This window comes from Eutrigla gurnardus (assembly GCF_963514095.1).
Source record: "Eutrigla gurnardus genome assembly, chromosome: 17".
NCBI classification, from domain to species: Eukaryota; Metazoa; Chordata; class Actinopteri; order Perciformes; family Triglidae; genus Eutrigla; species Eutrigla gurnardus.
The window spans coordinates 5428885-5442838 of record NC_139928.1 but is presented as its reverse complement, the minus strand read 5'-3'; the positions used below and the strand labels follow the sequence as shown (position 1 = coordinate 5442838).

The 13954-nt window shown below is 42.8% G+C and overlaps 1 protein-coding gene across 4 annotated transcripts in view; it reads left to right on the top strand.

Moving 5' to 3' along the window:
- The window catches only part of LOC311027615 (CCR4-NOT transcription complex subunit 3-like), a 28277-nt gene that overhangs the window by 6246 nt on the left and 8077 nt on the right, over window positions 1-13954 (top strand). For 2 of the 4 annotated variants that reach the window (XM_084031709.1, XM_084031707.1), the window contains exons 3-14: window positions 484-551; window positions 1511-1585; window positions 2300-2389; window positions 3658-3786; window positions 4612-4707; window positions 6458-6580; window positions 6860-6950; window positions 7604-7737; window positions 10060-10116; window positions 11119-12115; window positions 12193-12298; window positions 12699-12846. In XM_084031709.1, coding sequence (XP_083887835.1) covers window positions 484-551; window positions 1511-1585; window positions 2300-2389; window positions 3658-3786; window positions 4612-4707; window positions 6458-6580; window positions 6860-6950; window positions 7604-7737; window positions 10060-10116; window positions 11119-12115; window positions 12193-12298; window positions 12699-12846 — 2114 coding nt within the window. Of the gene's footprint in view, window positions 1-483; window positions 552-1510; window positions 1586-2299; window positions 2390-3657; window positions 3787-4611; window positions 4708-6451; window positions 6581-6859; window positions 6951-7603; window positions 7738-10059; window positions 10117-11118; window positions 12116-12192; window positions 12299-12698; window positions 12847-13954 lie in introns of all 4 variants that reach the window. The other 2 variants (XM_084031708.1, XM_084031706.1) reach the window with 1 other exon arrangement.

The following is a 13954-nucleotide window of genomic DNA, read 5'->3' as shown; positions in this document are numbered from 1 at the left end:
GAGAGGAGTGCGGATAAAACATGACAATTCACTTATTTCTTTGTTGTTATTTTATAACTAGAAATACATAGAGCTGTGTACTTTGACTAAGTAGATTTCTGACCCATTTGCTTGACCGGGCAAGCGAGAGACAGAAACCCATTAAGCGGGAACTGTGAAGCATAATGTGCCTTTTTAAGATGTGCATATTTCATGAGGATGTCCAACACAATTTGTAACTGCGCTGTTGATTCGTGGAACATTTGTTGTTTGTGTGTGTGATGCAAGAAGCAGGCCATGTTACCTGTATTACTTTGGTGAATATAAATCTCAAATCCGGAACGTGGAATGACTTTTAAAAGACGTGTATTCTGGTTTTACTCCCGATACTCCGATACTAGTCTGCGAACATCGGCCTGTCGGTGTTCACATTCACTTTCACATGGTCGGTATGAGTTTCCTCATTGATCTCATGTGTAATTCTGATCCTCTCTTCTCCTCCAGGTGAAATAGATCGATGTCTGAAAAAAGTAGCGGAAGGTGTCGAACAGTTTGAAGACATTTGGCAAAAGGTGAGGAAGCTTCATCAGCACACATTGGATTTTGTCATTCAAATAAAATCAGCTTTCAAATTGTACGGTTCATTTCGCAGCATCAGTTAAGTTTATTTCCTTATATGCAGTTTAATTTCTCAAGCAGAATGCTTCTGCAGCAGTTAGAAAAATCCTGCCATCAGCACAACAGAATGCTCACGATACTGTTAATATAAGGGCTGTTATTAAAACGGTGCTAATGGCGTCGCAGAGGCCCAGAGTGTTAGTTACCAAACATCCCAGTTGCCCTTTTCATTATATCCCGTATTTATTGTGCTGCTGTGTTTGTATTTGTAGTTTCCTGCCAATCATTCGCTACAAGTATATATTACAAATGAATATGTTTTATTTGTATTACTTTATTATCATGTATTGACTTTATAGCTTATTTTATAATTCATTTTGGCTCATGTTTATTTATTTTTTCAGCCAAAGTAGTGCATTTTAAAATGAAATTCTTTTATCAGCAAATGGGCTTTAAAAATGGCCGACAACAATTAATCTACATTTAATTCATCTAATTCTAAAATGCTTAATTGACAGGCTGGCAATGACCTCGTTATCATCAGTATTTCCAGAATATATGTGTAAAACGAGCCTTCCGTGTGGAGTTTGCATGTTCTCCCGGTGTAAGCGTGGGTTCTCTCCGGGTTCTCCAGCTTCCTCCCACAGTCCAAAGACATGCAGGATGGGGATAGGTTCATTGATGACTCTAAATTGCCCGTAGGTGTGAATGTGAGTGTGAATGGTTGTCTGTCTTTACATGTTGGCCCTGTGATAGACTGGTTACCTGTCCAGGGATCGGCTCCAGCCCCCGCCCCCCCCCCCCCCCGTGACCCTGAATACAGGATAAGCTGTAGATGATGGATGGATGGATGGATGGATGTGTATAACGAGGACATGTACTGTATGTTTGACGTTGTTTTTTTCTTCCACAGCTTCACAATGCAGCCAACGCGAACCAGAAAGAGAAATACGAAGCAGACCTCAAGAAAGAGATTAAAAAGTTACAGGTAGACACAGAGAGACAGAACACACACACACACACACACACACACACAAATCAGTTATCAAATTAAATGCAGATTGATTTCCTGTTGATTGTAATCGGTTTATCATTTAATTGTTTTCAGCCCTCGATAGCATTGCAAGTAAATGATGGCAAAACGCAGTGTCAACACTGAGATGAAACGATAACAAACTCTGGATTATGTTCTGTCAGGGAATGGATGCAGAATCATTCACATCCGCGTCATGATGCATCTTAGAAGCCAAACGTTTCCACACGTCTAACAAAGAGTCTAATTTCTAGCCAATCGGCAAGAGGGACAGAAACAGTCAGGCTTGACTGGTTGTGCTGTTTCCAGTTTGGGCTCTGAAATAAGATGAAAAGAACATTGATTGTTTGCTGATCTGATAGTGTTTGACCTGCCCACACACAGAAGTGTGTGTGTGTGTGCATGCGTGTTGTGGAGTGTTAAATATGATCCTGGTCAGCCAGAGGCGACGCGTGCTTCATCTCGGTGTTACCATGAGGACCAAACTCCAAGCCAAGCCTGTTTGCTGCGTGCAGAGACCAAGTTCACCATCCGTGACGGTCCAGGACGAGTCTCTGCACACATTCACAGATGTATCTGCATCTTTCTCTCTGCATCCCTCCCTATCTCTCTCTCTTTCCCTCCCCCGCTCTGTATCTCTCCTTCTTCTTCTCCTTCTGGTCTCCCCAGCGTCTTCGAGACCAGATCAAGACGTGGGTGGCATCCAACGAGATCAAAGACAAAAGGCAGCTTGTAGAGAACCGCAAACTCATAGAGACGGTGAGTAGACTTGTCATGTTCATTATAGGGCTCCCTCCAGGACCCGCATTGACTCTGGAGGATTGTGATTGCTCTGAACTCTGGAAACTCTTGAAAAGTCTAAAAGATATATATTTGACAAACTCCAGGTCTTTATAAATGATGATGAATGAACTAAATCACATGTAGGGTAAATACATAGCTCCATCATTCACACATAAAGTTATAGAATACCGGTTCACCACAATTTATCAGCCAATATAAACTTCCAGGAGTGAATGTGTTTTTATTAATTTACACACTGATAACACTCTGTACTGACTTTATTTCTGTTGACATATGTCGTAAAACCTGTTTTTGCAGAGTTTTAAAGTTCACATTTGACCGTGAAAATATTTTTGCAATATTGAAGTTGTTGCTACGATGGTGTATTAGGGACATTGTATGCAAAAAAAAAAAAAAAAACGACCACCAACAGAAACGGAGAGAGAAAAAACTTAGATGGAAATCTTATAACAAACACTTGTTATAAATGCACAAGTGATACTATATGTCAGTAGATGGTGTTAGTTATTAACCTTGTTGTCAATAATGTTTTCACCACACAACATTAAAAAGGCCGCAATTAATGAAGACAGTCTCCATGAAATACATGTCCACCTGTGGTGAGGGTTATTGAGATGGACTGAATATGAGCCACCTGCTCGCACAATGAGGGACCTGAGCAACTCGCCAGCTCCCTCTGATCACAATGAGTTGGTTTTTATCCCAAAGCTGCTCTTCGGGACTTCCTGTGGATTTGTTGGTCATCCTGCAAGTGTTCGGGGTTCATAAGAAACGTCACAATCTACTGGGTGTTTGAACAGATGTACGGCTCAGGGTGTTTAAGGCTGGAGACTTTCCTGGTTATGTGTTCAAATCGCTGCTATATAAAAGATAACAACCTTAGGTGACAGACAGTTTGTGCTCTTGTCCTATTTCTGGCCCGCTGAGAGAGCTTTTATGGCTCCTCTGGTGCTAGACGCCCATTTACTGTTGCTGATTTCTCCTTTTTTTACAACTCCATTATTGTAAGATTATTTAAGAACAGACAATTTAAAAAAAAATCAATTGTCAATTATGTCGTCTATTTTCTGAGCGGAAGGTATTCAAAATTTTTAAAAATCCTTCTATATTCTTTGTTCAATCAAGAGATCTTTGATATATCTTCCGACTCACAGAATACATAATATTGTTTTAACTGCAATGTAATCCATACTTAGATGTTTGTCTCTTATGTGTGCCTGCAGCAAATGGAGCGGTTCAAAATAGTGGAGAGAGAAACCAAGACGAAAGCGTACTCTAAAGAAGGGCTGGGTCTGGCCCAGAAGGTGGACCCGGCCCAGAAAGAGAAGGAGGAGGTCGGCACGTGGCTAACGGTGAGTAGCATTCTCTCAGGATTACCCAAATTCTAATAAACGTTGAAATCCTCCGGTTCAGGCACAGCCCTAATTCACCATTCATATTCTCTGAGGTGACTTCGGTGACATCAAAGTTTGCTCCTGGGAACGTTTTTAATAAAAAAAAAAAAATCTTTACAAAACCTGGAACTGAAAGTGAGATTAAAGAGGAACCAAAACCAAAATGAAGACAAAACATCGTCTCAACTTTCAGACAAACAAAGACTGGAAAAACGAATTAACCAGCAGCTACTTACATTAATACACACAGCTGTGTGCTGGACTCACACACACACACTCACTTAAATATCGCCTTATGTAGTCCTACAGGCTGGATTAAGTAAGTGGTGTGAGTGAATCTTACATTGTTCTCATACCCTTACTATTGATAGTTTCTCATACATTTAATCTAAGAATCTCTGGAAGGCAATTACTTTACAAACATCTTGATTAGATGTTACTTCCATCATCCAAACAGTTTCCATAATTGATTATGTCAATTTGTCTCTTTTATATCGATAAAACTTTAGAGATAAGATTGTATTCCAAGATTGTTTTCCATCTTTATACAGTGAACCACAGTACGGGTCGTACATGCATACATAGATTTGGTGTTAAAAAACATCACATCATCTGATTTCCACAACTAAAATTACGTCTCCAACCAACAGTTGAAAAGCCAGAACTTTTCATCGTACTGTTGCATAAGATAAGGACGAGCAGCGAATCTCAAAGATTGTAAAGAATGTTGAATAGAAATAGTTGAATCGACTAATTGTTCACCACTTTATCTCTTTCCTCCAGAATACGATAGACACGTTGAACATGCAGGTGGACCAGTTCGAGAGCGAAGTGGAGTCTCTCTCGGTCCAGACGAGGAAAAAGAAAGGAGACAAAGAGGTCAGTCTGTCCTCATCCTTTTAGCCCGTTCATTATTTCCTTCCTTCCTGGTTATTTTTCCGTGTTTGTTGCCGACACACATCTGTCGGTCAGTTGGCCTCTCGGACGGAGAGTTCAGATAGCGAGTCATCTACATCTATCTTCTCCTGATGAGAAAAACCCTGCTGACCACTTATTCTTTCATTCCTCTCCTTGGCTCCTCGATGGCGTTTCAAACACCATCATCACAAGCACACCCTGTTTACGCCGTTTCTTATGTCCTAAAGGGAATGTTACATCACAGAAAATATTATTCAGCTGCTTTCTTTTTAGCATCAGGATCACTTCCTCTGTAAATTGGCCTGTATTTGAAAGGACTCTTTTATAAATAAGACCTAGAGGGGTTTATTTTGGTCTGTTGCTTTTGCAGTTAGCTTAGCCGGCCAAAAACGCAGGACTGTTTATCTGTGAAGAACTTGAAGTGTCGCTATCAGTCTCTGGCCTCGGGTTTCATGCACAGGCTCCAAAACAACCAACCGAAAACGTGATGGATCATTTTAATCTAAAGGGTCACCTTAAACTGAAATATTATATTTCACCATGGAATACATCACAGTACAGCAGCTGAAGAAGCTCTGACTTGTGTATCACTGGGGCTTTTAAAGAGTCATGGGCTCAATCAGGATTAAAAAGCTTGTAGCTGTGATCAGAAATCCCAAACCAGTGAGAAATAAATCTGTAGAGCGTTTTGACTCAAAGTCCCAAAACGATCCTACTAAAAACCCCTTTAGCCTGCGTTAGACAATGAATTCAGTCTTATACTACTATACTGAAGGTTCTAAAATCTAGCCCGTGAAGCCTGAGTGCACTTGGCGCAGAAACATCCTAATGCTCCTGACGTGTGCCGGTGCAACATTAATATGCATTGTGGTTAAACACATTAGTATGTACCACTCCGCTGCCTCCACTCACGCAGTCCAGCAGCAGCCGTACACACATCTAAAGTGGTCCTGCCTGCGTGTTTTAACCGCCGTGTGTTATTTTTCTTTGACGTTTTATCCAAAAGAAAGTTTAGTTATGTCCAAATACCTGTAACACATTCGGACCTCACATGTAGAAGCAAACAACAGCGTATAGGCTGTGACATTTGAGGTGCTCAAGTGCTTCAGAACATGAATGAATTAACTGAAGAATTAAATATTGAAATCAGAAGTGGTGCTGTGCCTGTTATATGACACATTATCCCATAAAGTGCACATGAGGCGGCACCTTTCATGCGTTTCCTCACTTATGTGCTGTATGTCTGACTTTAAAATATTAACAGGCTTTTCGTTTTGTAAATATGTTTTCTTATAAATGTATTCCTTGCTATTTCAATGAATAATTCAGGTAAACTTTGTAATGTGCATTTGAACAAGGCGGCGTATATCCACAGCAAATTTAATGGTACCATTTTTATACCAAATAGTACTATCTAAAACGTTTTGTACCTTCATTTTATTATTATCTGGGTGGAAAGGCGTCTGAATCAGCATTTAGACCATTCGGAGACATTAAGACTCTCCAATGACAACCAGACTTTTCACTCTTTCAACCAAGCTGAGGACAGAGTGCTGCTTGTTTTCATATAGCTGTTGTTAAGGAGGAAGCACGATGTTGTCAACATGCTTGGTATCTATTCAAACCTAACCAGAATTGTCTTCCCCCCCCCCCCCCCCCCCCCCCCCCCCGCTGTACCCCCAATCGTCCGGCTCTTGTTGTGGAGAAACAGGACCGGATTGAGGAGCTGAAGAAGTTCATTGAAAAGCATCGACACCACATCCGCATGCTTGAAACCATACTGAGGATGCTGGACAACGACTCGATACAGGTGGACGCCATCAGGAAGATCAAGGTTGGCTCACGTCTTTATAACACAAAATCAAAGGAGAGACTTTTCGGTTTTCTGAACTCGTAGAAACAGCTTGTGTCGTGTTTGCCATCTTTTTCTCTGTTGCGGCCGCACATCTTTCAATTATTTTATTTGTTGTTGTTTTTTCATAATTAGATAACTGCACTGTCGCATTGCAAACATTCTTCTTTTGTGGGAAATCAAAGTGTTTCTAACTTGTGAGCCACATGTATCCATGCAGATTAATGACGTGTCTCGTCCGTTTGCTCTGTCCTCATAAAGGATGATGTGGAGTACTATCTGGACTCATCGCAGGATCCAGACTTTGAGGAGAACGAGTTTCTGTATGACGACCTGGACCTGGAAGACATCCGTAAGTAGTTTGTTTGCACAGCTTGCAATGGAAATATGAATTGTTGCCATTCTAAGCAACATTCTAATACCTTTAGCCACAAGAAAAGGAACGTATTGTAACAGATGGACAGGTAGAGCCAAGGTTTTGTCAGGAGCAAACATTACTTTTCAAAAGTACAATGACAACAGACAATAGGATGATATCTGTGCAAACCCTGCAATGCTTTTACAGATGCCACTTCAAAATAGAAACAAAATGTTTGGCAATGAGGAATAAAACAACAATCTTGTCAAAACAGCAAAACAAGACTTGTATATTGGCAGTTTGGTCGTGTTAGTATCTTAGAGACTGCTAAGAGGTTCAGTCATTGTAGGCCAGTCCAGCTTTTCCACGACAATGCTGATCATATCACATACCGTCACACATCAGTGTACACGCCACGGGCACTAGTGTGGCACTGAATCAACTGCTCCTTCTGTAAATCAGATCGCAGTTAGATTTACAAACAAAAGCACAAGCTGAACTGCTAATGTCGTGCTGTTTTGAGTGTTTAGAGTCTCCTGATAGAACTCAAGTCGCCAAATTAAGAGTTAATGCCATTCAAAAAGATCATGTTTGTACTGTCGACCCTCATCAAACTCACCTCCCTCTGTGTCTCTGCTCACATCCAGCTCAGGCGTTGGTCGCCACCTCCCCGCCGGGAAACTCGCAACTGGAGGATGAGATCTTCCAGCATTCCAGCAGCACACCCACCTCCACGACTTCATCTTCACCCATCCCCCCGTCGCCTGCCACTTGCACTACGGTAAAACAAAATACATCTTTGCCCTTTTTGGATTTTTTTGGTGTCAAAAATGTTTTAATTAAATAGTCACAAGATTTGAATGCAACAATGATAACTTAAAAAGGTAATTTCAATCTTACTGCTTGCTCATCAGGCTAAAGTTTGACTTTGTCATTATAACGTTTCCGCATTTTGCCAACTGCTCTTTTCACGCTTCACTGAAAAGCAGAAATCACCTAACGACTTACAAATGAACAAAGAAACAATCCTTGACCCACTGCTTTTCCACCAAAATGACCTGTCAGGTTATTATGGAAAAATAGATTAGCTTGCTTGGAAGCTTCATTCCACTGCTGCACAGCTTCTTTTTTTGAAGGTCCATTCATTCAGTTTATAGCCGGTATTTCTGCACAGCTGCAGGTAAAGATCAGGCTACACTAATATTATTGGTATTATACCATTTGTAGATGTAGATTCTAGCGGTGACTGCGTGGGATTGTTCCTGACTTGAGTGATCCAAACATTTCCAATAACTCCAGAGTGAAAATGTATTGAAAAAAGATAATCATGTTTGAAATTCACACCGTCTTATTTATCTAATTACATATTCTGCTATAGGCAGTTTACTGGTGTTTATTCCCTTTCAAAAACATTTTCATTTTCAGTGCAGTCAAAACTGTTTGCTTGCCACACACCGAGGAAGACATGCACTAACTGTGTTATGCATATATACATATACATATACACCAATCAGCCATAACATGACTACTGACGGGTGAAGTGAATAACTCTGACCCTGCAGCGGTCAGTACCTATCAAAAGTGGTCCAAGGAAGGAAAACCACTGAACCGGCAACTTGGTCGTGGCTGGCCAAGGCTCATTGATGCACGTGGGGAGTGAAGGCTGGCCCACGTGGTCCGATCCAACAGACGAGCTACTGGAGCTCAAATTGCTGGAAAAAGTTCATCCTGGTTCTGATAGAAAGGTGCCAGAAAACACAGTACATCGCAGTTTGTTGTGTTTGGGGCTGCGTGTGTCTGGGTACCCATGTTACCCCTGTCCACAGACCAGTCTGGGTACCCATGTTACCCCTGTCCACAGACCAGTCTGGGTACCCATGTTACCCCTGTCCACAGACCAGTCTGGGTGCCCATGTTACCCCTGTCCACAGACCAGTCTGGGTGCCCATGTTACCCCTGTCCACAGACCAGTCTGGGTACCCATGTTACCCCTGTCCACAGACCAGTCTGGGTACCCATGTTACCCCTGTCCACAGACCAGTCTGGGTGCCCATGTTACCCCTGTCCACAGACCAGTCTGGGTACCCATGTTACCCCTGTCCACAGACCAGTCTGGGTACCCATGTTACCCCTGTCCACAGACCAGTCTGGGTGCCCATGTTACCCCTGTCCACAGACCAGTCTGGGTACCCATGTTACCCCTGTCCACAGACCAGTCTGGGTGCCCATGTTACCCCTGTCCACAGACCAGTCTGGGTGCCCATGTTACCCCTGTCCACAGACCAGTCTGGGTACCCATGTTACCCCTGTCCACAGACCAGTCTGGGTGCCCATGTTACCCCTGTCCACAGACCAGTCTGGGTGACCATGCTGATGAACCATGAACAAAAAAAGACTATCACTTCATTCAAATTGAAGATATTGCTTGAGGGTTTTTTCAGGTGATAACATCATAGAATATGACGACAGAAAAGCTTTGGATGTAAAAAAAAAAGAAAAAAAAGAAGAAGAAGAAATGCAGTACAGCCCTATTATTCCCTCATTGACCTTTTGAATTTATTACGGTAATTGGCAATGTTGTTATATTGGTAAGATAGGGAAATGAAACCAATTGTTGCACTTCAAGTCAAGTCAGGTCAATATCTAAAATGTAAATGTGAGATAATTGTGCTGTTGTAGTGCCCTGCCATCTGCTCTTATTGTTCTGCGCTGCTGTCATTATATCATCTGTTCTTCCTCTCCGCCCACATACAGCAGGCAGTGAGAGTAGTTATTAGAGGTCTGATGCGTGTGAATAGAAGGCGTGGTATTGTTAAATGCTGCTGACATGAAGTTGGCGTGAAAGGGAATGTAAAAGACGGGATGTAAGCTGCTGTGATTCCTGTGAAAAGCTCAGTCGGTGTTGTTTAACTTTTAATTATCTGAGGAAAAGTTTCAACAGGGGTTTTGGAACAGCAGCCTTCTGATCACAAGCTCCTTAGAATAACTGTGAATGGCCTTGAATATGGCTTCTTTCGGTTCTGATTTTCTTGTTTTTACACCCACTGACTGTTATCTTTTAGTTTTTCTGTGGCTAAATATGTTTAATTTGTGTGTTTTTCAGGAGAACTCAGAAGATGACAAGAAGAGGGGACGTTCAACAGACAGTGAAGTCGGTCAGGTGAGTCCAATGTTAAGTGTCCCTCTTTCAACGTCATGTCTGCTACCTTCAGGAATACATACAAACTAACTAACGAATAGAAGAACATTTTAAGTTCTGTAAATATGTGTATATATGGGGGATGTCAAGAGTCCGAGTCAGTGGGGGTCCCGGTTTTGTTGGTGAGGCCGACTGCAGGCGGGAGGAACAGTGTTTTATAAAAAGCCGTCGAACATTCTGTGTATTTATTTCGGGATGCAACAATACAGGTTCAATACGTACCTCGGTTCTTGGGTTCTTGGGTTCTGTTGCGGTACACATTTTGTGCGCAAGGAGAAACAAAATTGCTATTTATATATTCTAAAATGATTTCTTCATTTTGCTTATAAGCTATTTTTTTAATTTTTTTTTTACATTCAGACACATTCAAGTGTAAATATGTAAAAAAAAGAAGATATATATATTTGAAATAAACATAAAGTCACTGTTTTAAATAAAAATACCATTAAACATAAAGTCCTCGTTTTTAAATAAAAATATCTGTAGCCTATATGGCTTTAATACAGGGGACGGGTTTGGAGTACTGCTCTTCATCTCCACTACGACACATATAGCGGACCGTCACAGTGAGATAATAACTCTCTGTTAGAGCTCCAACTATCCGTGGTCAGTGCTCGGCTCTGTGCTTTAGTTCCACGTCGATGCCTTTCTGTGGACGTTGGGAATTATGTTAGTACTGAAAAATGTGGATGAACACATGCTGCGTTCAAGTGCTCCTCTAAAGCTCTGATATAGCCAATTCAGAAAGAAATACAATTACACAATTCCATGACATTTTATTGCAAAACCGGAAATACCTCAATTCACAAGTTTGTATTGAACCGTGCATGGCGTACCATACTGTACTCAATATTTTATTGAGAACTGTTGCATCCCTAGTATTTATATATAATAACAATATATTATTACGTGACAACATGACAACTGAGCAAACATGTAAATGTCTTCTTACTTCTTTTGCAGTCACCAGTGAAGAACGGAAACCCCTCTTCCTCGTTATCCTCTTCTTCCTCCTCCTCCTCGTCCTCCTCCTCCTCGTCCTCATCTTCTTCTTGCTCCGTCTCGGGACTGACCTCATCCTCACTTGTCTCTATGGCGACCATCACGGGGGGAGGGCTCAGCGGCTCTGGGAGCAACAGTCTTCACGGCAGCTTGGGGGGTCTCCTCTCCAACACTTCTGCTGGCAGCTACAGCAACGCCACCCAGCAGCCGCCACACCTGTCGGTGCAGCAGCAACAGGCCAAAAACTTAGTTAGCTCCACCTCCTCAGCTCCCATCTCCATCCCCATGGCCTCCGCCAACAGCCACATGGCCTCCTCTGCCTCTTCTCCCCCCAACGCCATCACACAGGGGCTCTTCACTTCAAACTCCCAGCCCCCGTCTCTGTCGGGGCCCCCGTCGACATCCAATAGTCTTGGTCTCAGCCTGGGTCTCTCGCTGGGAAAAGGCGGCATGTCCGGCTCCATCACCACTAGCCCGATGTCTGGGAGCCTTGGCCTGTCAGGGATGCCGGCATCCCTGAGCAGCATGGCGAGCCTCCTGTCCGGCTCCACCCCGGCCCCCTACGCACAGGCAGCCACGTCGGGAGCAATCGGCTCCGGCCTACCAGGGTCTCTGGGCGGCATCGGCATCAGCCCCTCGACCACCAACAGCTCAGTGGGCTCCATCGGCAGTGGAAGCATCACAGTCGGCGGGCCGACGTCCTCAACAGGAGGTCTGCTGGGCCCAGCTCCAGGGTTGACCAGCGTTGGCTCTGGGATTCTGGGTTTGGGTTCTGGTCAGTCAGTGATGCAGGGGTCTTCGCTGGTGTCGCTGAGCCCAGTAGGAGGTTTGGCGCCGGGAAGCGGAGTGGGAGTCATCGGGAGCAACGGAGGCAGCTCGGGGGGGAGCGGAGTGCTTGGAGGAGGCTTGTCGCTCTCCGTCAGGCCGCCGAGCCAACAGAAGCAGAACGGTAGCACTAGTGAGTATCTGACTGGAGCATCATTGCTCAGTGGATATTCTTTGATATTCATTATGGGGGGCTTTTTTTTCTTACAGGTTACAGCGCTGTGGTAGCAGACATCACAACAGACTCTGCCCTCACCAGTGCCAGCCAATCACAAAGCAACCAACCTTTGTCTTTGACCTCCATAGCCATTCAGCCGTGAGTATGATGGAGCAGGTTGTCAGTCACGTTAAATTCTTCTACTTCCTCATTGAGTTTACCTTTTAAATGGTAAATGGCCTCATTTATATAGTGCTTTTATCCAAAGCGCTTTACAGGAATGACTGACATTCACCCATTCATACACACATTCACACACCGACGGTGGAGTCAACCACGCAGGGAGACAGCCAGCTCATCAGGAGCAATTAGGGTGAGGTGTCTTGCTCAGGGACACCAGGCACTCAGCTAGGAGGAGCCGGGGATCGAACCGGCAATCTTGCGGTTACCAGCCAACCCGCTCTACCTCCTGAGCTAAACTCCCCTTTTACCCCCTTCTTGGTTTTCATTTGGTCTCTTTATGTTGCCAATGCTGTCCTTTCTCTTCCTCTCTCCCCAGTAAGGACACTGGTTCCAGTCTACTGGGCTCTATTTGTTTGTCGTCCAGCTCTCCATCACCAGCCTTCTACAGCGAGGCCAAAACGGTGAGCGGCAGCAGCCTGCTGAACGGGCCGCTGTCCTACTCGCAGTCCTCCGATGGCCTCAAGGTGAACACATTAACATTTTCTATATCTAAACAACCTTGATAAGGATGTTTCCACTAGGTGCAAATGGGTAACACACACACACACTCCACACACCACCAACAGTGTCATCTATTGAGATATTATTGCACAATGTGGTGTTTGCAAGTTGTTCTCTTTATTAAGATGTAATATTCAAAATCTCCACAGACTGTTAATTTGCATGCAAACATTGCTTCCACTGTGATTTCATTAATTCTGCCAACAGTGAATTCCAAGTGGGGATTGTAATTGTTATTATCATGACTGTTCATTTATTTGCAGTTAAGGCAAAACACACTGCCAGCAAGAAATTCTGACAAAACCCAAAAAGAGTAATAAAAACACAGCACTGACCCGGTTAAACTAAGCAGACAGAACATCACGTGTTTGTGCTGCAGCTTCGGACACCTTGAGTTGACCCCTCTGAGGAAACATCTCAGACGGGTGTATGATTCCTCCTTACGTTAGTTAAAGCGCACTAAAATCTGTGATGCTGTCACATGGTTGTACTTAGTGAGTAGTTTTATCAGTTACTAAGTGTACTAAACTATTGTCTGAAGGCATTCCTGGTGGAAAGTATTCAGACTTCTTCACTTGATTGTGTTATAGAATTAATTTAAAATGGTCTTTTTGGAAAATGTATTCTATTTATTTATTTCTTCATAAAGAGCATCAAAGCCAACCAGATGCACAGTTCAGAGTACCGTAGCAAAGTGAGGCTGCATTACACCAATAACAGATAATTACTTGTTTCTCATGGCCAATGCTCATAACCTATCATTTAATATTTTTCTCAAAATCAAAAAATTGTATTTGCAGACTGTGAAAAAACTAGTCGTCCTGCTTCCTTTTCTTCTTCTTCCCAGTTTATACTGTGAAGTATTAAGTCACTTCATGTCATCTTTGAATTTTTCTTTTATTATTTCTATTTTTGCTTTTAATCCAGAAAACAAACAATATTTCTAGCAGCTCTGACAACTGTATTGTAATTTCTTTTTGTGGACATCCTGCACAGAGCGACGACAATTTTTAGTTAATTCAACCCAAATTTTATATAAAAAAAATGGCAGCTCACAAAACTACACCATAC